The 22,754-nt window shown below is 50.6% G+C and overlaps 10 protein-coding genes across 10 annotated transcripts; 7 read left to right on the top strand and 3 right to left on the bottom strand.

Moving 5' to 3' along the window:
- Positions 1-430: 430 nt before the first annotated feature.
- LRP88_00143 (transmembrane amino acid transporter protein-domain-containing protein) lies at positions 431-1,891 on the top strand (the record flags this gene model as incomplete). Its single annotated transcript, XM_083236861.1, has 1 exon — positions 431-1,891. One exon carries the CDS (start codon positions 431-433, stop codon positions 1,889-1,891), a length of 1,461 nt encoding a protein of 486 aa, XP_083107230.1.
- Positions 1,892-3,753: 1,862 nt separating this feature from the next.
- On the top strand, positions 3,754-5,361 carry LRP88_00142 (uncharacterized protein; the record flags this gene model as incomplete). The annotated part of the gene is made up of 2 exons (XM_083236860.1): positions 3,754-5,015; positions 5,064-5,361. 2 exons carry the CDS (start codon positions 3,754-3,756, stop codon positions 5,359-5,361), a joined length of 1,560 nt encoding a protein of 519 aa, XP_083107229.1.
- Positions 5,362-5,590: 229 nt separating this feature from the next.
- On the bottom strand, positions 5,591-7,174 carry LRP88_00141 (uncharacterized protein; the record flags this gene model as incomplete). Its single annotated transcript, XM_083236859.1, has 1 exon — positions 5,591-7,174. The coding sequence occupies one exon, from the start codon at positions 7,172-7,174 to the stop codon at positions 5,591-5,593; it is 1,584 nt and encodes a 527-aa protein (XP_083107228.1).
- A 2,408-nt stretch (positions 7,175-9,582) lies between these two features.
- On the top strand, positions 9,583-10,564 carry LRP88_00140 (uncharacterized protein; the record flags this gene model as incomplete). Its single annotated transcript, XM_083236858.1, has 3 exons — positions 9,583-9,733; positions 9,790-10,216; positions 10,288-10,564. The coding sequence occupies 3 exons, from the start codon at positions 9,583-9,585 to the stop codon at positions 10,562-10,564; spliced, it is 855 nt and encodes a 284-aa protein (XP_083107227.1).
- Positions 10,565-11,034: 470 nt separating this feature from the next.
- On the bottom strand, positions 11,035-11,925 carry LRP88_00139 (uncharacterized protein; the record flags this gene model as incomplete). The annotated part of the gene is made up of 1 exon (XM_083236857.1): positions 11,035-11,925. One exon carries the CDS (start codon positions 11,923-11,925, stop codon positions 11,035-11,037), a length of 891 nt encoding a protein of 296 aa, XP_083107226.1.
- A 1,329-nt stretch (positions 11,926-13,254) lies between these two features.
- LRP88_00138 (uncharacterized protein) lies at positions 13,255-14,318 on the top strand (the record flags this gene model as incomplete). Its single annotated transcript, XM_083236856.1, has 2 exons — positions 13,255-13,500; positions 13,575-14,318. 2 exons carry the CDS (start codon positions 13,255-13,257, stop codon positions 14,316-14,318), a joined length of 990 nt encoding a protein of 329 aa, XP_083107225.1.
- A 495-nt stretch (positions 14,319-14,813) lies between these two features.
- On the bottom strand, positions 14,814-15,965 carry LRP88_00137 (uncharacterized protein; the record flags this gene model as incomplete). The annotated part of the gene is made up of 2 exons (XM_083236855.1): positions 14,814-14,980; positions 15,044-15,965. The coding sequence occupies 2 exons, from the start codon at positions 15,963-15,965 to the stop codon at positions 14,814-14,816; spliced, it is 1,089 nt and encodes a 362-aa protein (XP_083107224.1).
- Positions 15,966-17,214: 1,249 nt separating this feature from the next.
- On the top strand, positions 17,215-17,661 carry LRP88_00136 (uncharacterized protein; the record flags this gene model as incomplete). The annotated part of the gene is made up of 1 exon (XM_083236854.1): positions 17,215-17,661. One exon carries the CDS (start codon positions 17,215-17,217, stop codon positions 17,659-17,661), a length of 447 nt encoding a protein of 148 aa, XP_083107223.1.
- A 1,726-nt stretch (positions 17,662-19,387) lies between these two features.
- Positions 19,388-21,534, top strand: LRP88_00135 (uncharacterized protein; the record flags this gene model as incomplete). Its single annotated transcript, XM_083236853.1, has 5 exons — positions 19,388-19,805; positions 19,862-20,056; positions 20,107-20,206; positions 20,255-20,583; positions 20,639-21,534. The coding sequence occupies 5 exons, from the start codon at positions 19,388-19,390 to the stop codon at positions 21,532-21,534; spliced, it is 1,938 nt and encodes a 645-aa protein (XP_083107222.1).
- A 401-nt stretch (positions 21,535-21,935) lies between these two features.
- On the top strand, positions 21,936-22,640 carry LRP88_00134 (uncharacterized protein; the record flags this gene model as incomplete). Its single annotated transcript, XM_083236852.1, has 1 exon — positions 21,936-22,640. One exon carries the CDS (start codon positions 21,936-21,938, stop codon positions 22,638-22,640), a length of 705 nt encoding a protein of 234 aa, XP_083107221.1.
- Between the last annotated feature and the right edge of the window lie 114 nt (positions 22,641-22,754).

The raw sequence follows: 22,754 nt of genomic DNA, 5'->3' as shown, positions 1-22,754 counted from the left end.
TGATGTCTCCATTCCCCAAGGTGACTCCGTGCCAAGCGACGGTGTCCCATGGGGCTCCACGATGGAGAATCGTCTTGTCCTTGTTCTAAGCAGGTGACGGCGTCAAGGGTTTTTTTTCTGGAGTTTTTTAATTGTCTCATCCGGAGTCTAGTCACCTTCTCAACAAAATCCAGAACATCTTGGCACATGTATATATTGGATGACGCCTCCTCTGCTTAAGGTTCCTGCGGTCCTCCCAACTCTAAGTCACATCCCCCTCAACGTGATTGACCTACTTCTACCTCGAGTCCTTCCCCTCTTTGTCTTTAAATACATTTGTTGGGAGGCTGGTTCCCTGACGCCTTGTACATTCAGGCGAATCACACTCCTCCCCTCGATCGAGCCTCACAGCATCCTCCATCTACCTGCCACACACCCACACCCACACACAATGTCCATGGACAACAAGCAAGACAAGTCTCAAGGCGAGATGGCCGCTCCCGAGAGACAGCGCCAATACTCCCTCCAAGGCGCCGATGACATCAACACTGTCAACGAAGGCGGCGACATCATGGAGACCAAGGAACAATCGGACGAGCCCGTACAAAACATCTTCAACCAAGGCGGCAAGAACTACCGAACACTCGGTCGATGGGACACCGTCTTCGTCCTGGTCACGAACCAGGTCGGCCTCGGCGTTCTATCTCTCCCAGGCTGTCTCAAGGTTCTCGGTGTCGTCCCCGGTATCATCGCCATCATCGGTCTTGGTTCTCTCTCTGCCTACACTGCTTTCGAGTTGCTACAGTTCTACCGGCGCTATCCCCATGTCGTCAACGTCGTCGACATGTGTGGTATCGTTGCTGGTAGGCCACTTGAAATCATTGCGGGTATTGGATTAATGATCAAGGTCATGATGACTTGCGCCTCTGCCAGTGTTACCCTGTCCGTCTCGTTTAATACACTTAGCAACCATGCTATCTGCACAGTCGGCTTCGTCAGCATTGCCGTTGTCGCTTGCTGGGTTCTCTGCCTTCCCCGGACAGTCCAGTTTGTGTCACAGTCCGGTATTCCCTCTACCATTAGTATCATGGCTGCTGCTCTTATTGTCATGATTGGCCTCGGTGTTGCCCAGCCTTCCCAGGCCCCTCCTGGCTGGGAAAAGGAAATCGAAATCATCGGCCACCCTACCTTCCGTCAAGGTCTTAACGCCTGTCTCAAGATCTGCTACGCCTATGCCGGCAATATCAGCTTCGTCTCGTACATGGCTGAGATGAAGAACCCAAGCAAGGACTTCCCTATGGCCCTGGCTTGCCTCGAGGTCTTCTCTATCACTCTTTATACTATCGTCGCTATCGCCATCTACTGTCTTGCTGGAGAATATACCACCTCCCCGGCCCTCGGTTCTGCGCCTAAGATCCCTGCTATGGCTGCTTACGGTGTTGTCTTGCCTGCTGTCTTTGCCACGGCCATGGCCTTCGGACACACCGGCATCAAGTACATGTACGTTGTGGTTATGCGAGCCATCAAGGCCACAGACCAGGTCACCGACAAGAGCTTCAAGTCCTGGGGCATTTGGGTAGCTTGCGTGACCCTTTACTGGATCATCGTGTGGGTGATTTCCAACGCTATCCCCATCTTTGATTCTATTCTCTCTATCTCCTCGGCGACAACGATCGCTTGGTTCACTTTCGGTCTGAGTGCCATCTTCTGGTTCCACCTCAACTGGGGTAACCTCACCAAGGACTGGAAGAAGATCACTCTGAGCATTATCAATGGCCTTCTCATCGTCCAATCCGTTTTCATGAATGCTGGCGGTTTGTGGTCTTCAATCTCCGAGTTGATTGCCATTTTCGCGGACGACAAGAGCTCGGTCAGGGGCGCCTTTTCTTGCGGTGACAACTCTGTTGTATAAAAAGGCGAACCTTGTACACGTATATAGTAGACTCTCTCATGATATAGAAGCGAAATGAAAGTTAATGAATGAAAGTTTGCAATTGACATTACTTGCTGCACTGCCTCGTTTTTTCAACCTCTGAATAGTGTTAGTCTGGCAATAGGTGAATGGGTGAGCCAGGCCAAGGAGGCTAGGTGGAAGATCAAATACACCTTGGACACTCGTAGGACGCTACTACTACTAGATGAACTAGCAGATTACCTTATTATTGATAATCAGCAAGTTTAGAGCGCAATACGTGTCTTCATATAAAGGGGCTACTGTAAGCTCAGCCACCTCCACACCTCCACAAGAGTGCACCCATCGGCCCGTGCCACTTATGCTTATGTCCACTACCAAGTGCATGGTATCATTCTGTTGGAGCTTTGAACGCCTTTCCTATGCGTATTTCTCAACACGTCCCAACAATGGTTAAATGGTTGGACTGCAGGTTATATGTGGTTGTTAGTAGTATGCAACGGCATTTGAACACCTTGAAGACGAGAACCAAATCAGAAATACTTCTGATGATGTATGAATTGGTAAGAAATAACCAACTCATTAGTATAAATTGAATAGACACTAATGGCATTCATCGATGTCTATTTCCATGCCGTCTATTTCCGCGAGCAAGTGCTCTGGGACATGGGGAGAATCCTGTACCGGACACAGTGATTGAACGCTTGGTTCTGCGGCTATCCAGAACTTTGAAGAATGTATCGCTAGTGCCAACTGCCTACAGTTACATTCCACGAGAAATAAGGACAAGACAACCTGTCTGCTTGGCAAGGTAGGGCAGCTTTAGCGTGCTGTCTCCGCCACATTTCCCAGACAAGTCCGAGATTAATCTGATGCCTGTTTTAGTCAAAACTTCTCTAAAGAGGTATAGACCAGGTTTGAAAGACTATTGAAGGAGACCTGCAATGACGGTCTTGCCTGCACACTAGGCAATGATGCCGGGACGGGGAATAGGACTCCAACTGCGAGTGACACTGTGTGATGGCCGGGTTTCGGCAATATATGGTGATGGCGTTCTTGGCGTTGACAATAGTGAGAAACAGGGGTTAGAGGGACATGTAGCCTGGAGTGATGTACTCACATCGGCAGCAATAAATCCTCGTTGATAAATACATCTGCAAAATTCCGGCAACTACCCCGTCAACAGGCTAGTCAAGGAAGCTAGCAAGGGTGGAGGGGGTTTCTAATCTCAACTTTCTCCTGAAAATACCCCGACTGTTTGTTCCTTCGATAAGGATTCAACCGCTGGTGCCTCGTGTAAAATATCTAATGTCATCTGGGAATTGACTCCTGACCAAATAACTACAGGAAACCCTTGACCGACTTTTTGATCCTACAGTCTATTATCTCAAATGCGGAGAGACGGAGCAAGGAGCAGTTCTTTGCGCGGTTTGGCTCTCAGCCAGCCACGTTTGACTCGGAGATGTTGTGATCCATAGCAATATATTCCCTCGGCTTAGCGACCGGATCTTTTGCTCAGCTGAGATATTCGTACCTGGATACCCCTACTTCAATGCCAATCGGATTCCCAAAGAGGATCCGAGATCAGGCCATCATGCATGCTTGTGAGACATCTTGGCAAAATGCCCTATTGGGCGTCGTACAGAGATGCGCCCAGTGATGCTCAACTGAGACCCGCTGCGGCATGAGCTGCAAGACCGCGGCATTGTAAGACAAGCAGGAATTCATCTTCGTCGGCTGGCAGCTGTAAAGTATGGAAGAGATGGGATATTTAAACAGCTGACAAACACCAACTATGACTTTCCTCCTCATGCCTAGCACCAACTCTCTTTGAGACTCCACATCTTTGGTCCTCGTTCAATATGCGTCACTCTTACTCGCAACTCCTCGCAGTCTTCTGCGGAGTCCTTCTAGGCACAAGCCAAGCCATTGCCGTCCCCCGGGGAGGCACGTGCAAGAAAACCAAGATCGCTATCCTTGGTGCCGGTGTAGCTGGAATCACAGCTGCCCAAACCCTGTCCAACGCCTCCATCCATGACTTCCTGATTGTCGAGCACAACGACTATGTCGGTGGACGCTTGAGGAAGACCTCTTTCGGCGAGGGTCCTGACGGCAAGCCTTTGACCGTTGAGCTCGGTGCCAACTGGGTTGAAGGTCTCGAGTCTGAGAAGGGAAACCAGAACCCCATCTGGCGTCTCGCTCAGAAGCACGGTATCAAGAACACTCAGTCAAACTACACCAAGCTCCTTACCTATGATGAGAATGGCCCTGCCGACTTCTCAGAAGAAATCGACGAGTTTGATGGGAAGCTCGAGATTGCCATGGCGGATGCTGGTCTCCTTCTGAAGAACAACCTCCAAGATACGTCGACACGTGCAGGCCTTGGCCTTGCTGGCTGGAGACCTGGCTGGGACATGAAGAAGCAGGCTGCTGAGTGGTGGGGGTGGGACTTTGAGATGGTGTATCCTCCTGAGCAGTGTGGCTTTTTGTACACCATTGCAGTCCAGAACGCTACGTTTGACCATTTCAGCGACGAGACGAATCTTGTCATTGATCAGCGTGGCTTCAGTGCTTGGCTTCTTGGAGAGGCGGACGAGTTCTTGAAAGAGAACGACCCTAGACTCCTGCTCAACACCACCGTCGACAAGATTGCGTACGATACCAATGGGGTCAAGATCATCACCAAAGACGGTGACTGCATCGAAGCCGACTACGCCATCTGCACCTTCTCTGTCGGAGTTCTCCAGAACGATGTCATCACATTTGAGCCTGAGCTACCTCGATGGAAGCAAGAGCCCATTCAGCAGTTCCAAATGGGTACCTATACCAAGATCTTTATGCAGTTCAACGAGTCTTTCTGGCCTAAGGACACCGAGTTCTTCCTCTACGCCGATCCCAAGGAGCGTGGCTACTATCCTTTGTTCCAAGCGCTGGACGCCCCTGGCTTTTTTGAAGGTTCCAATGTGCTCTTTGGAACTGTGACGGGACAGCAGTCGTACCATGCTGAACAACAGTCTGATGAGGAGACGTTGGAAGAGATCATGGAGGTTCTTCGCACCATCTTCCCTGATACGGAGATCCCTGAGCCTACAGCCTTCATGTACCCCAGATGGAGTCAGGAAGAGTGAGTTATCCTCTCATTGAGTGTGTCTCAGTAACTAATCAGATATAGGTGGGCATTTGGATCCTTCAGCAACTGGCCCCCAGGCATGACCCTGGAGAAGCACCAGAACATGCGAGCCAACGTCGATCGTCTCTGGTTTGCCGGCGAAGCCAACTCTGCTCAGTTTTTCGGTTACCTCCAGGGCGCCTATTTTGAGGGCCAAGAGATTGGCGACCGGATCGCCAGGATCATTGGAGGCAAGGGCACTGAGGCAGCCCTCCAGATGAGGAGATACGAGGTCCTTGAGGGGACTACGACGCCTGATGAGTATAATGAGTCTAATGGATGGTCGGTGCCTTCGGAGTAATTGTGTACATGTTACCGTTCTGTTGTTGATATAGAAGGATATGCCTGTTTATAAACTTTCGAATTGTTCTTGATTATCTTGTTTACGCTAGGTTTCCTCTAGATAGCCTTCTCTTCAGACAAGGGGCGGCTATCCTCCAGATGCACTGGGGGTTGTTCATCACTAAATATGCACCTGATCTCTCCACTGACGGGAGGAGACTGCTAAGAATGGATAAACTCCTCATCCATTACAGCTGACAGCTCCAACTGTCTGGATCCTTCGCATCACCAACACGATCCCAGACGTTCCTGTATGGGTAACGGCAGTGTCTCCTCTTGTAATCAACTCCCTTCTCTCGCTCTCCATCCACGTATCGATATCCCATGATGGTCTCAGGCGGAATACCCTCTTCGACCCATCTCACGATGGCGAGAAGCAGGTTGCTCTCAGGGTCCAACCCACCGATATTGATCAGCTTCGATCCAATATGCGAGGCTCCATCGCCCCAAGCGCAGTGTCCACAGCCGCTAATGCGGAAGAGCCTGTAGAACTTGTCTAGCTCTGTGCTGCTCAGGCCCATTGTCCGCGAGACGTAGTCGTAGTAGATCTGAGAGATTTCACTGCTGATCATGCCGTCTTGAAGACCATGATAGTGAAGGATCTTAGCCCCACGATCTCTAATTCCCGAGAGATCTCCCTTCCACGTCTGGACATTATATGGGTTCTTCTCGATCATGGCCTCGTAGTCTTTTATGTTGGTCGTACTGGGATCCCAATCCGCATTCTCGTAGATGACGAATCTGAGCCATTCCGTAGAGTAGGGGAAAGGATTGTCGTTAACAACATAATGAAAACCATGCGTGCCTCCAGGCTGAAGTCTGGGGTAGATGAAGTTTCCGTCAGATCCGAACAGGGGAGAGAAGATGCGTTGAACAGCCTCAGCCTGATGTGATGTCAAGCACTTTTCAGTTTGTTCTGCCGTGCAAATGAGAGATTCCGCACGATATTGGCAGAGGTTGGGATCCTCAATGACGCCGTCTTCAACTCCATCCAAACGATCGCACTGTGTAAGCACATCCTTGTGGACCATGTCCCAGTCATCAAGGCTGAGATATGAGGGGGAACCAGGAGGGCCGTCAATAGCCCAAAAGCTCGCAGAACGGGACATAAGACCTCCAAAAGCAAATGCTGGAGCTCCAGCAACGATACCATCGAAATCCTCCGGAAAGTCTTGGGCTTCTTTGAATCCCTGACGACCACCAGTAGAACATCCCAGATAGTAAGACTTGGTGTGGTCTTGGCCGTAAAACTGCTTGGTGACTTGCTTTCCAACAACAACGCCGGTGTGGACGGAGCGATAGGCATAGTCCTCTACCACTTCTGGGTGGTGAAACATGGGTAGGGCCGATGTACCATTGAGACCGTTGTTCGCACCGACAGTTGCGAAACCGAGTCCTACTCCGTAGGCTATGTCCTCATATTGGATACATCCAGACATACCCCCATTGCCGGTGCTCAAGAACCGACCCGTCCAGTTGGAAGGAAGCCAAGCCTCAAGGCTGATATTCGAGATGGGAGATGTGGCGACCGACATGACGACACGGCATAACTCAACGTCGACAACCTGCTCGGGTCGCCGACAGGTTTCATGGTTATCCGGAAAGCTGATTTTGGTGCCAGGCGATACATGTTCGGTGAACCACACCTTGGTGTCTGGCAGTTGGAGTGACGTCGCGAAATCGGCGCACCGGGTAGCAAAGTCGACACCAGTTTCAGAGAACACATGAGATCCCTGCAACAAAGAGGGGAAAAGAAGAGAGGAGAGATTCATGACGACTTGAGACACCATGATTGTGTAGATTACACCAAAGGTCACGAAAGTAACCCTTCACCCAGAAAGAAGAGTAAGCCTACCATCAAGGAAAATAATGGTGAGAAGAGGAGGTTAGCCCCTCACGCCACTACACCAGACATACGGTGTAAAATGCCCCGAGCTTCGATGGCGGAATTGTGGATATTATCCGACGTCTCCATAGAGGAGAAGATCCCCACCCGCAAATGGGCAGAAACCGGAGTTGCACGCCGGAATTACATGTTGAATCCCGTGCGGCATGTACAGTCGGCAGTTGGATGCGAATCCTAGTCTGACGGGTGCACAACAGGAATAACCTCCTCGTATTTCACCCACTCTTGACTATTCGCCAAGTATTAGGAATAAACGACGATTATTTCTAGGAGTTTTATTCCGGTGTCAAAACTCTATGAAGTGATCGGCAGTATGAGCCTAAACGCGGGCCTCGCAATCCCTCGTGCTTCTACTGCCGCGACATCCATCTCCATGTAAGGTTGAAGGTTAAACCGCCTCTGACGTATCACTCCCTCGCTCAAGTCAAGTGTCCCAGCAAGATCGCGTAGATGCGCCCTTAAACTCCTTGCATTGTCCAAGGTTCCATTGGTTGCTCAACTGTGCCGCTCTGAGGCTGATCCTGGCAATCAGAACCCTGACAGGGTAGAACAACCTGTATACTGTCAGCCAGTCCTACCAATAGGGTTGCACGCAAAGTAAGCTTACCTGCCACATATCGATCAATACATATTTGCCCTTATGGTCGCCTGTAGGACGTTGCAACACCCCGATGGCCACGATATAGTTTAACCACTCATAGTCGGGGTGCCCTGTCTGAAATATTCCCCTCAGCAGAGTGCGACCATCTGGCTGTGTCGGGCCAGCCGTTTGGATAAAAATATCGGCACCATCGTGCGTTCGCAGATTGTATCTCGTATCAGGGAAAAAGACACCCTTGCTATCCGTGAGGCCCCAGTCGGCACCGAGGTTGTTGATAGTCCCGGACAGACGAGGACCATTGAAGGTACCCCCGGTGATGGGGATAACAACTCGACTCCCCTGGCCGTAGTCTCCAACTGGCCAACGCTCACCCAATGTTGCGTTGACTGTATATAAAAATTCGTAGGAAGGCGTACCGAGACGCTGGGCCGCAGTAAAACATGGCTCAATGGCCAGAAGGGCGAAGGACATAAAAGAAGTGATTCTCATCTTAAGAAATATTTTAATAAAATATCCAGTATTATTTTCTCGTTGGCTCAACCGTCAATGACTTCTTTAATCTGGTCTCGATGATACTCACGGCTGTCAATGACCGCGGTTGTTAGTGTTGTGAGGGGTTGAGGCAGCCCCCGCACGTAAACGGCAGTTGTCGACGGCAACGGTTTGTAATGCCGGTGAAGAAAGGGAGGAATGCTTCGCGTAATGAGGCACAGGAAAGTGATACCGGCTTACTGAGACCAAACGGCAATAGTCGAACAGGCATCTCACTGGAATCTGACCGAGCTCTCCTGTGCCAGTGAGACCGCAGCCCATCGTGGGATCTGCCGCCTAGGCTATCTATCTTCTCACCGCCAATAGACGGCGAATTACCTCTTCAAGGATCGCATTTACGGACTGGTGTTCTGGTTACTGAGGTGGGACTGACATTCAGCTTCCCTCAGTTGAGTGTCAGCAGAGGACTAGCACAAGCCGTTGGGGGTCAGTCGTTCTTGCAATTCGAGCTGAGATATTGCAAAAAGAGCGGTGTACATGGCAAGAGATTATATCAGCCAGGTTTTAGCTACAAGAGGCTTGTAAAACAATGCTGAAGCAATCATATTAGTGGCTTGCAGAAAGTTCCTCACACACAGCCTCCTCACAGCACAAAAGCTCATTGTGTATGTATTTATGCAACACGATGATCCATCAATCCATGGACCTCAACGGAATGCAACAACACCTGATACCTTCCGCTAAAGCCTTATCATGGCTAGGTTCTCACTCACCATTGCATTGCAAATATCAAGATAACATGGAGCAAGGGCACACTGTAGCTTTAAGAGCTCAAAAGATCATTGCTAAAAACTCAAGTCTACTATTGCGGTCAACCTCCTAGTATGCCATCTCTATCTGCTGTTTCTAAGTATCAATGGGCTCTGAGCTTGCTTATGTTGCGACTTCGCTTAGAAAGGGCGTGGTCCTTTCAAGCGACCCTACTGAGATATTTCGGCGGCTGGTGCCCTCATACAGTACATCTCTGTGCAGCTACACAACCTTGACCGCTTTGGACTTTTTGATACAACCCAAGTCAGCAAGGCAATACAGGATGGCAAATGTTACGATGAGGGTGGCTCCAAGGCCACAGTCTCAGCTCACATCAACCACAGACAAATACAAAAGACTGCGTTGTCCCCATGAAAGTTCAGAGTGTCTACTCACTATATCTGCCTCAAATTGGATATAACTATATTATGATACCTCTTCGAGCAACCCTTGTGAGCCTTTTGGCTCTACTTGCAACTATAGTCGTTGCCAACGACCCCATCCCCGAGAGTGCTTTCGAAAGTAAGCAAGTGCGAAAACCTCTCATGACCAGTGATTCTAATCAAGCTCCGAAACAGATGGAGGCCATGAGGCTGCTGTTGCAGCTGCTCCCATGTACCACTTCGGCCGTTCCTGGGACAGGGCACCATGCTACCCAGAAGCTGCTGAAATTGACGGCGAACAAGTCCAGGGCCACCATTCCGATGAGTGCGTCGGCAATCAGAACGATGGATGCGCTGATCCAGGCCCGTGGAACGGCGTCAACTCGCCCGGAAACGGGTTCCCTGTTTACTACACGGTTCGAAAGTGCGGTGACAACGAGTGGCGAGTCGCTTATAGCATCTACTTCAAGAAGGATTCGGGGCATATGAATGACTGGGAGAACTCGATCGTCATCTGGAATGGTGATGGAAACGGTGGTTGGATTCGGGCTGGAACTTTGCTTGGGTTTCACGGGGGCTGGGATTATTTCGCCTGGGGGGATATTCAGAACACTGTGAACAAGTAAGTCAACTCCCCATACCATTTCTGGGTCTTTCGATGGCCGTTGTACGTAAGATACTGACATTTACCAGCGACGGCGACCTGCTGGACCAAGGTGCTCAGGATCGCAACCATGCCAAGATCTATCAGGGATTCTTCTACCACGCAACCTTCCAGACACGCAAGACGTCCCTCAACACTTGCGCCAACACCCATGACGAGTTCCGTTCTTGGGACTGGTACTTCCTCCCTGACTCGGCGTGGCTGTATGACGGCGAGCTCATCAAGGATGAGTGGGACTGGGGCTCCGCCAATACCAACCCGTCCAGCTTGCGAAACGATGCCCGTTGGATCTGCAGTCGTGGATGAAAGCTGGACTGGCGAGCACGCGGGGTTCGGCCGATGCCTTAATGTTGCTTCGGAAGCGGAGGGGAGTGTTCGGAGCATGGCTAAACACAAGGTAGCGGTTTGAATTGGCTTTGGAGATGGGATCTCTCTGTTTTCAACAACAGCGTTCAGGCTGAGTCGTAGGGCACGAGTCTAAGATTGGGCCATCAATCGTTATGTTTTTCTCTTATAACTTTAGCTCATCTTCTTCCAAAAACAAGGGAAGATCTTGAATGACGTCCACCTCTACAACAGAAGATTCCTTTTCCACATCTCTCAACTCATTCTTTTGCTTCCACATGGCCGCCTTGTCCGCTTGGCCTGCTACACTCTCCCGTGTTCTTCCTTGCAGATGCCTCAGACAGAGCTGCTTCCCGTCTTCAGGATAGTAAAGCCAAGTGGCCCATTTATTCCACTGGAAATTTCGGCCGTTAACTCGTGGTGGAGTGTCTTCAGGATATGTGAATACTCACATCGCCCTCCTTCATCTGGGCACGAGCTCGTTGACCAATCTTATCCTCGATAAAATCTCCCCGAAACATGGCCAGTCGTGTAGGAAAGACACGATTCAAATAGTGAGCGGTCGAGGCAACGTGCGGCTTATCATGCCAAAAGTACATCGGTGTCAGAGGAACCTTGATATCCGGATGTGATGCGGTGGAAAAGTCCCCCGTGAGAGAAGCCGTCAAGTTTCTGAGAGCCGGGAAGCGAGCGACGTCCATGGACGTTGCATATGAAAGCATTCGAACTGCCGCGAGGCATATGTACTTGATAGGTACTTCTTGCTCAGACTCGTGAGCCTTCATGATTTGCAGCATGGGCTCGATTGGTAGGTCGGATAACAGAGCCCAGTCATGCTGCTGGACCCAGACGTAAGGAGTCTCGGTGGCTCTCAAAGCAGATCTCACAGCGAGACCAAAGCCAAGACGTCTCGATGGTTCTATGAAGGTCACCGACTTATCACATGTTTGTGATATTGTGTAGCTCACTTCGTTGTCCCCGCGAGTGCTGCCGTATTCCGCCTTGGCATGGCTGTTTGTAAAGGTGGACCCCTCGCCATGCCGTTGGTATCTGCCAAGGATGAGGTTCTTTACACTTTGTTTGTAGCTGGTGAAGTTTTCGGCTTGTTGAGGAGTAGCTTGTCCCTTCTTGAGACGAGCTGTTGGGACAACCTTGTCGTAACCATCAAAGACCACGATGACCTTGCATGATAGCAGGGTTGGGCAATGACGGTCGAAAGACTCAAGGATAGCCTCGAGCAGTTCGGTTGAAGGGGCAGATGGCGTAACTGAGGTGGTTATTATGACCGTCAGCAGATCGCTAACAGAGACCTTCTCCGGCATCTTCTAGTAGACTATGCCAGCGCCTTAGTCGATGAGCTTGGGTTGTCTCAGGACGGCCAAACGCACCTTCTAGCCACAGTGATGGGTCATGTTAGATCCCGCACTCACGTTTGTACACTGCGAAAATTGTAGTCACCAATCGCTACTACATCTGCTCGCCCAATGACACTACAGACGTCTCTCTTGAGAACGGTGCGGCCCGACGGAGCGGATGATGGCAAGGGTGTGAGGAGGGAGAGGACAGGGAAAACTCTGATTGGTGTGGCGGTGCACGGACATGATGGGTGCACAGCCACATCTTCACTTGACCGGGAGGTTCTGTTTGCTGTGTTCAAGATGCCGATAATTGGTATTAGATAGAGAGAACTACTAGAGCAATTGAATGGAGCTGGCCCCAGTAACCAAGAGCTGCTCATGAACTGGTCCGATTGAGCTGGAGCCATGTTCATCGATCCCGGAGCAGACACGGTTTGTGGCACGGTGACGCGTAACACAAACGGACGAGCAGGGGGTTGGCAAACACGAGAGAGTTAAGTTGCCAGTTGCTGACTGATGTTGAATGACTAAACTGTCTATATAAAGCGAATACCATCAATAGCATCCAAAGTTTAGTCATGATATCCCTGGTCGAAGCAATAGCCAAGCCTATATCGAGCAAGACACACTTCTCTCGTCGGGCAAATTCCCCCAATTCTGCGGCGGTACCTGAAACCAGCCACTGGATAATGATTGGCATGGGTCTTGCAGGGGAAGCCTATGCATGCTTCCGTTTCAGCAGGTCTCGATCAATCGCAGTGCTCCAAGTTTCGACGCGACAGAGACATGGTCAGTCTCCGCCATTTCATGCATAGCCGATCCTCAACGGTCGCTTAACGACGGGGCACCTGGTCTTTTTTATCTGGAGGCGAAGGCTTCATTTTCAAGGAGCCGCCCTCGGCAGGGTAAATAGACGCTGGGTGGTGCATATTGGCTTGCGTCAATGTTACGACTTGATGCATGCGACGAAACTCGTAAAAGAGAGGGCGGGAAAGTCACAAAATGGGAAGACACGGTGTAACACGCACTGTCCTATTTTTAGCACCCCTCTCAGTGCAATTCAGGCGGTTGGGGGTGTCCCCTTTAGTGGTCCCATCCCACGGCGGGCATGGGATAGCGCACAAAAAGGCTGATCAACACCAACCTCCCCTTTCCAGCCATCGAGTTTTCATCTTTTATTTCCCCAAACAAAAGTAGCCACCCGTCGGTGTTCAATTCGTGTCTCTCTTTCTTGCTCTTCCAGAATTTATGTCATTTCTTCATACTCTCCTTTGTCCCTGTTGAATCTCCCAGATGGCCACCATGGCAGCTCCTCATCAGCCCCGATACGACCTCGAGGATCCGGGATTCCCTCGCAACGCCCGCGAGGCCCGTGAAGCTGCCCGCGCCGCGAGAAATGGCTCAAGCCCTCGCTACAGGCGCACGCAGTCTCCCGAGCAGGTCGACGACTACCGCTTTGCCGGAGAGGACGACATGCGCTCTCCTACGTCTGACGTGGCATTGCAGGATGCCATGCTCGCACAGGCACAGCAGCAGCAGGTTGGTCCAAAACTCTCTCCCCCCTCACTAGAGGGGAATAACATTTGTTCCGCGGCTAACCTTGTGTCCTGCAGCAGCGTGTGGTTCCGGTTGGTCAGAATGGCCGTAGTGGAGGGCAGCGCAGACAACCTCCGGGTCCCAACAACATGAACGGACCCCCCGGACGTGGTGGTCCTCATCCTTCTTACTCTGGCGGCATGGAGAATGGTCCTGAGCAGCAAGGTCCCAGAGAGGGAGGTCGATACAGGCGACAATCACGACGTCCTTCAGACGGAGGTCAGTCAAGGTCAGGTCCTTCTGACTCGCCACCCGGACAAGCTCCAAACACTCAGCAGAACCGCTCCCAAGCGATGGCGTCGGAGCACCACCAGCAGTCGCGCCGCGGCCCATCACCGGAGCGACTAGCTGTCCCCAGCGACATTAATCGCCTCAACAGCCCCAGCATCCAAAAGATTGTTCTCCAACCGCTAGAGCAAAAGATCCAGGAGTATGATCACCTGATGAACGAGGCTCAATCGCAAATGGCCCAGCTCGATGAAGAACTCCGAATTCTCCAAGAGCGACGACGCCAAGCTGAGGACCGCTTCATGGAAGCCAAGGCCAAGCACGACGAGTACGAGCGACAGCACCTAGACGTCGGCAAGGCCCTCCGCGGTGAGCTCGTAAGACAGCAAGCGCCCCCACCAGTCCGACCCATGGCGCGCATGGAGAGCGTCGAGAGTTTCGGCCCGCGACCAGTGAGCGAGCAGAGCTCATTCCACCAGAAACCAAAAGGCAGAGGAATGCTCCGGATGAGTCTGTTCAACAAGAGCTCCTAAACAAGATGATGAAAAAATGTGGGAAAATGGTACACATAGAGAGATTCATGATTTATGCGTTTATGACCTGGGGGATATTTCTTGTCTTGAAAATTACGACCTATTTTCAATACTTTTTCTTGTTTTTATTTCTTCATGTCCGCGCAAAAGGACGGGTTGGTTTATCTTACATGTTTTACATAATGATACTGGGTCGGCATTTTAGTGTACAGCTTCAATTCATTCTCGACGATTTCATGCTTCAAACATTTGATCCTTCTGGAGTGACTGGTTAGATGAATATTGCATCGGCATGAGCAAAACCGTTTGATGCTGCTTGGATGACGATGATAGTGGAGGTCAAGGCATCATAGACGTGGCTCAACAAAGGAAACCAAGCATGTGTCAACTGATTATATGGCTCAGTCTGCGGAGAGAGAAGTTGACACAGACGAAGCTGATTCAGATATCTGGGGAGCATACCCTTTTCTAGCCATCCAATACATCGGTGACGCTTCACATAGGATGCTTAATAACCACCTTCTCCCTGCTCGTCTTCCCACTAAACACATCCTTGATAGCCTGAATACCCTCCTCCGCCGTCTCAACAACCCTCGTCCGAGGAGCCTGCCAATATTTCGCATGATTCTTGATCAACCAACGAATTGTATGATCATTGCGAGCTCCCCATTGTCTAATCTTTGCCTCCTCAGCCTGCCTCTCATCAGAACTCATCTCTTGGTCACCAACACCGTGATCCATCGTGTCGACAGTTCGAAACATGAGAGTAAACTTCCAGGTTGGGTCTTTGGCAACGACAAGCGATGCGCTCAACCGTAGCTCATCTTCCGGGATGTCGGGGTCACAGCATCGACGAGCGATTCCAGGAGAGCTATCGTCGTATTTCGCTTGGATTACTTCCTCCTGTTCCTTTGTGAGGCCTTCAAAGACGCCCAAGCCAGTCGCGACGCTATCAAAGACAGTTTTGAGCTTCTTGTTCAACCCCTTCATGGTGGTTTGAACATCTTGCACGACCGTAGGACTCCGGTAGTCGAAACAATGCGTTGCGCCCAGCTTCTTCAAGGCGTCGTGATTGTGTGGTGAAGCCGTGGTGAGAATGGGGTTGAAACCTGCGGCCTTGGCCAGCTTGATAGCACCCTGGCCTACAACACTAGAACCGCCCCAGATCAAGATCGGCACACCGGTCGGATCGTCGCCCTCGAGACCGGCAGCAGGGAAGCCATACTCAAGTGTGTTGAACAAAGCGTCGATGGCGGTAAGGGCTCCAGCAAGCATGGTGACAGCCGAAGTAGGATCCATGTCCTCAGGTCTCTCATACGTCAATAAATTCTCAGCCAAGAGAAAATCCTGATGAGCTCCCAGATGAAGAGGACGACGATCACCAGGGATGGAAAAACCAAACACTTCCTGGCCGGGCTTGAAGGGTGAGTCTGGGCCGGCTTCTCGAACAGTGCCTGCAAACTCGTAACCTGAGACGACTTCTGAGATGCCCATGTAGTAGTGACGAGTATCGGCGGGGTTGATGGCCGAGTACTTCACTTCCACAAGTGACTGAGCTCCGGTGGGCACATATTGTTCTTTGATGATGCGGATAGTATGTTTGCCCTGGGAGTCCAGGTAGATGACCTTGTTGGGCGGGTGAGGCATGATGAGATTTTTCAACTTGATTCTGTAGAACTGTGTCTATAGTAGTTTAGTGTACAAATTTGGAGCTATTCCCTTCTGCCGATTTATATGATATGCCATAACGTTATGTCGGAGTGGACTGAGGCCGAGATTATCAACACTTGCTTACAAATTGTCAACTGCAACTCATGTTCGTTCGGTCAGTTGAAGAACGGCCTTTCTCGAGTGATTTATAATCTTCAGTCCGTTTACTATTGATATGTACCCTGAGAGACAAGTTGTTATCATCGTTGTCGTTGTTCTCAATCACGCCTCTCAAGAGGCCATCAGCCACAATAGCAAAATGAAGAGTTATCAATACATGACGGCATTGAACCCCAGTACTGCGAGGCATCGTAATAAGCTCAACGTCATTTCCCCGGAGATCTTTGATCAAAAGTGGTGTGATCTTATGTGTTGCCTACCTCCCTCCTTTGCAATGGTCGGCGATGCTCAGTGATGGACTCATTTCGGAGAACGCGCACCTCCAATTCAGGCAGCCAGAAGTCTAATCACTCACACTCAACAATCAACTCAATGCGTATCGTTTGGAGCAACGTTGCTTCTGCTGAACTTCTTTGTTGTAGTCTCGCCGTCAACCCCGGATATGAACGCCGCTGACTTGCCACAAAAAGCCACAAATCACTTTGGAATTCGCCGTCTGACAACCTAGCTCAAGACGATTAAAATAGTCTCCCACATTCCACAGACCAAGAGGCGCACCCTCTATACGAAAAGCACAAACCCAACTCCGCGAGAAAAACTCCAATAAGCTCTACTAGCGCAAGCCGTCAACCAAAATAACCAGCAATACGACTGGCTCGCTAAGCACATCCTAACCGTCTCAAGCAAGGGACGTCATTCCTGGATTCGGCGGTTTTTCCCCTGATGAGTGAGCGCTAGGCCTAGACTCGGTCTATCCGAGCTGGTGAGCGGAAGTCGGCAGGTGTGAGCCAAGAGTTGACGAGAATTGAAGATTAGCAGATCAAGTTGATCGTATAGCATCATATTGGGGACGCATTCCATAGATCTCATACCAGAAACAGCTATATAATGGCAGTTGTCCAACGTTCTGATATTTCCTCATCAACAGGTTCAACCATCACTTCACAGCTCAAGCATCAAACCAACACTCTTCATCCTCGCAACAACTTTACACGCTGCATTCTTTCAGCCAATCCTGCATTCGCATCTCTTCAGCACTTCACAAAACACCTATTCAACTATCAAAATGAAGTTCTCTCTCGCCTTCGTCGCCACCCTTCTCTCGGCCACCAATGTCGCCGCCGCTCCCTCCGCCGACCCCGGTGCCATCTCCATGATGGCCGCTACTCCCCAGTGGACCATCCAAAACATGCAGCGCACCTGCGACAAGGGCGACACGACCTGCACCTGGAACTTCAAGATCAACACTGGCAAGGGAACCCCGACGACTTGCAAGTACGTTGTCAAGGGACATCCCGCTTCGCAGACCAACGGCGGCCCGGCCAAGTGCGGCACCTTCACTATCACTTCTGGCTGGAGCGGTCAGTTCGGTCCTGGCAATGGATTCACCGTCTTGTCGGTTATCAGCAGCAACAAGCAAATCATCTGGCCTGGCTACACCGATAAGCAGCTCGCTAGCGGCAAGGTTGTGAAGCCTGACCAGTCTTATGCTCCTGCCAACCTTCCCAACTAAGTGTTTTTGGTGTCAGAGTGGTAGTAGAACATGGTACATATGAGGGACAGAGGTGGTTGTCCAAGACATTCATTAAGAGTACATCGGTATATAGGGTTATTGGTTATTATAATAGAGGTAGACCAGACTAAATTAAGCCTCGCAATCTTTTCAAACAAACGTTGTTCACCAAATGTCGCTACTAGCTTTCATAATTACACTGCGGAACGACTCGGGACATTCAGGCTTGAAAGGCGCTGTGGTTGAGCCAGAGTCGGGTCATCCTTGCTCCGATATCCAAGCTAAATATCTCCCCTCTCAACCCGAAGGATGTCTGCTTTCCCTGCTACAATTATATCCCCAGCCACTTCTAGTAACCGATCGCAATATGGCCTCCCTCTCTCCATCAACCTGGAACACTCTTGGACTTGGAGTCGCAGCAGGATGGGCCACGCTGGGCCTTGTCGGTTTCTTCCAGCCAGCTCGGTCGGCCGAGTTGTTTGGCGTCGTACCTACAGAAAAAGACACCAGCACGGAAACCAACCGGGCTATGGCACTTATCCTGGGTTCTCGGGACTTTTCTATCGCTACAGCATTGTTCGTGCTTGGCAGGGCGGGCAGGAATGAAGAGATGGGCGCGTTGATTCTCAGCACTCTGGTCATCTGCGGGGCTGATATCTACCTTGTTTGGAAGGCAAAGCGATATGCTGAGTAAGTGCACCAAAGGAACAATAGATCTATGTTAACCTGACTTGGCCAGGACCATCACTTTCACAGTTGGTGCTGCTATATGGGGAGCTATCGGGTTGGGACTTTGGGCATCTCCGCTCAAGTAGACGCGAAGCAAGATAATTCCAGTCTTTCGCTGTCATTATTATCTCCACTATCCTGTTATGTGTGGTTGATATTGATTCCACTGTCGTGTCAAAAGCAAGCCTCTGCCCTTCGATTGTGATACAATTCTCACGGGTAGTTTATTGTTTCTGACTCGACATCAGGATATTTGTGATGTTGCGGTTGTAATTATCCTATAAAATTTTTGTGTGAAGTTGAGCCAAATGTGATGATTAATTCATATTACTTGTAATTCACTTAAACTACGTTGCTTCCATTTAATTCAACCTGAAAGAGCTTTTCGTTTTGCAAGTATAGGTTATGCCGTCATGTTGACTCTCAAGAAATGATCCACAGATGAGCCGGAATGTTTTGCCCGCCCCCCGTCCACTCAGCACGAACCAGAGCATGGAATCGTTACGTGATTGGCTTGCAAGCCGTATTCGACTCCACTGTTAGTGCCTCGTCAAGCTTGGTTCAGGCACCGGATCCATGTCAAATTTGCAGGGGGGGCGCATTTCATCCTGTTTATGCGACTGCTTGAACCAGAGGCTTGACACTTTAATGACTGTATGAATATGCGTTTAAATAGACATGCTCTTGAATATGGCATTGTCTACATATACTCCAATGTCACTTGTGAGCAAGAAAGCAAGAAACAGTAACGAAAAGGCATCGTTGGTCCAAACAGAGCTAAGGTGACCTAATACGAGGGTGGAAATTAACATGTTATCATCGTACATGCTCCCCGATGAATAATCCATAACAATTTCCATCCCTTCGTATTCCAGTTTCTCACTTTTCTGCCCTTGTTTTTGGCGTTTTCAAGCCTCCCGGGTGTGTTTCTCACCATCTGCCACTCGTTCAATTTTTGGCTCATTTTGCGCCAGCCACTCTTTTGTTCATTCTCACCATGTTTTTCGCTCTTTTTGCTGGCTTCGTCGCTGCGACGCAGGCCCAGCACCTCTCAGTGCAGGGAGACGGGCTCCTCCGATTTCCGCTCCGCGTGTCCAGCGGCGCTCCCGTCGTCAAGGGCGTCACGAAGCGACAGGAGGAGGTTGCGCTGGAAGCCCAGCTGAATGGCAATTTTTACAGCATCGACTTGACGATTGGTACACCAGGCCAGACTGTTACCGTTAATTTTGATACTGGATCTCCAGAGCTTTGGGTGAATCCCGATTGCAGCCAGGCCGATAACCCCGAGTTTTGCGAGTCGTTCGGGCATTTTAATGAGAGTAGTACTTTTACGGATCTTGGGACGCAGGGGACTATCATTTACGGTACTGGAATGGTCAGGTTCAACCGTAGCACTGATTACATTGCGGTCGGTGGTAGGTGTTCTTTGTTCTGATCTGGTACGGCCATCGCTGATGTGCCTTCTCTTTAGCTGCGAGAATTTCGCAACAAATCTTTGGAGTCGCAGACAGCAGTTTCGTCACCAATGTTGGTGTTATGGGTGCCAGCCCATGGCTGAGCGGCTGGGAAGGTGACTATCCTTTGGTCCTTGACAACCTAGCCACCCAGGGCTTCATCAACAGCCGAGCTTTTAGTCTTGATATCCGAAGTATTGGTAGCGATAGAGGTAAGTCTCGAGACATAGCTGGGTACGTGGCAACATGCTGATCTTCTCAGGCTCCGTCATCTTTGGTGGTATCGACACACGCAAGTTCTCTGGTCAACTTGAGAAGCGTCCCATCATTCCTGGCGACGATTCTCCTGACGGATATACTCGGTTGGTATCACATTCTTATCGTTTCACTACCTTGTCTAATGTTCACAGTTACTGGGTCTATCTCGACGGCCTCACCCTTGTCCAGAACGGCAAGAAGATTCCCATCTTCTCCAAGCCCACCCGACAGGCCGTCATGCTTGATAGCGGTTACACCTTGAGCACCCTCCCCGGTCCTATCGTCCAGGCTATTGTCGACTCTTTCCCTACAGCCAAGACCATCCCCGAGTCTCCTCTGTACTCAGTGGACTGCTCGGTGATGGACATGGCCGGCACCGTCGACTTTCTCTTTGGAGAAACTGTCATCAAGGTTCCGTACGCAGACTTTATCTGGAAGCGCCCTGACGGTGCTTGTAGACTTGGAGTCTTTCAAGATGATAGTAAGTCTTGTAAAAAAAAACCTCGAGCCCAGCATCATGGCTGACATATCACCAGACTTCCCCGTCCTAGGAGACACCTTCCTACGTGCCGCTTATGTTGTTTACGACTGGGATAACCGCAACATCTGGCTTGCCAACAACGAGGATTGCGGCTCCAAACTTGTTGCTATTGGAAAGGGTCCCAATGCTGTCCCTGCTCTCACCGGGGAGTGCAGCCGCTCTGATGGCAACACTACGACTGTCTCAACGACTTCGGTTCGAGCCAACTCAACGACGGTCCCCTCTACTCTTTCTTCGACGCAATATCACAACACGTCCATGGCTCTCACCACTTCCAATTCATACCCGACGGTGACTTATCCCATGGGACATGCGAGTGTGACCTCGACAGTCACATACAGCGAGGTGCACACAATTACTTCGTGTCCCCCTACTGTGATCAACTGCCCAGTTGGTTCAGTCACCACGGAGCTGGTCACATCCTACCATGTCATCAACTGCCCCGGAAATGGTGCCTGTGGCGGCAAGGCAACGCGTCCCGTTACTGCCAAGGCTCCTCAATCGACCGCAATCTACACGATCCACATGCCTACCATGTGCAGATGCCAAACTGGCTGCCCCAAGGAGGCTTACAAGACTCAGAACCAAGTCATCACGGTCAAGCCTGTCAAGGAGAACCCTTATCCTACTCCCATCCATGGGCCTGTTAGCCATCCCTCCAACCACACCGTCACAGGCATTCACCCTGCGAGCACCACCTCCAGCAGCTCCAACCCTGATGGCTGCACAACTTGCCACGGTCAGAATGAGCCTACTGGTGTCCCTGCCACTGATGTCGTTCCCTCTGGTGCGGTTCCCGCCGGTGTTGCGCCAGTGAGTGCTGGGGCTCTTTCCAAGGCCCCTGGTATCTTACTCGCTGCTGTCGGACTTGTGGCTGTTGTAATGTTGTAGTTGCGACATGCAAGTCAGCGCGAAGTTAGAAAATAGTATCCCCTCCTCTTGGAAAAAGAAGATGCATTTCTCTCATGAAAAGACGTAAGCATGGTTAAGGCGCTGCAGATATCTCCGTTTTGCTGCAAGTGGTCTGAATCGAGCGTTCAGCTTTAGGCAGAAAGCGACCTAAATGGGCTCGTGAACGGCCAAAGGTACCGTAGCGCAGAAGTTCTGCCTGTGATAAAAACCGTGAATCCAGACGAATTCTCTATGTTGACTAGAGCGGCGGTTGCCTGAATGTGCACGCTTGGACTCACCCTAGCGCATCGTGCGGTTGATGACCGCCAACGACTAACTATAAGATCACCCTTTTGTGCGCTATTACATCAATTGTAACTCATCACTCTTCACCTTACAAAATGGCAGACTCCAATCATATCGACTCTTCCTTCACCGTCACTTCTGGCGCTCTTTGTTTCGGCACCTTGAGCAACATGCTGGGAGGTGCTCAAGCCCCCATCCAATCACCACCAACACCCAGTCCTCGTCTTACAGGCACGGTTGTAGCTCACCAGTTTGAGCACAACGTCCCAGCTAAAAATGGAAACTGGAATGTCTACAAGCTTCACGACATAGACAGTCTGCGCGTGGACGGATGGTTCGCGGCTCATCAAGAGGTCGATCCTCTGCCAGAACTCACCAAGATCTTGCGGGTGGCTGGCTCTCCATACGAAGAAACCGAAAACACATTTAACAACGATGCGACGAGAGCTGAAAAGATTTTTCTCGTCAATCGATATGACTGGGGTTACTACGTCGGAGGCAATGGGGTCGAAGAGGTCGAAGACGAGGAGGATGAGCTCGCCGCTAGTAACACTGTTGGCCTTGTGGACTATGCACACGGAAATGCCCTCGTTCAGAAGTGGGCGCGACAAAAGTCCAGAAAGAGGAAATCCTCTGAGAATGGCGTCTGGATGTATATTCCAGATGCCGAATACATGTGGGGACGTTTCGGCTTCGACGATGACTACACGGAGGCACGTTCCTTTTTGTACTTTACTCAACGAACCGACTTTTGCAAGACGGTGTTTCCGGGTCAGACAGAGCCGTTAAAGGAGAATTAAGCTCGTGTTGAGGGCTTCGGCGTGGCTGAAGGAGAAACGGGGCTATCATGGACAGAAGCGCCAAAGGCACCTTAGGCAGACCATGAATATCGTTTAAATCTTCCGAGACGGAGT

This window comes from Fusarium phalaenopsidis, assembly GCF_050370095.1.
Source record: "Fusarium phalaenopsidis strain FUZ10S chromosome Unknown contig_32274, whole genome shotgun sequence".
Taxonomy (NCBI): Eukaryota; Fungi; Ascomycota; class Sordariomycetes; order Hypocreales; family Nectriaceae; genus Fusarium; species Fusarium phalaenopsidis.
The sequence above is the reverse complement of the archived record's forward strand: the minus strand, read 5'-3'. Positions and strand labels throughout refer to the sequence as shown.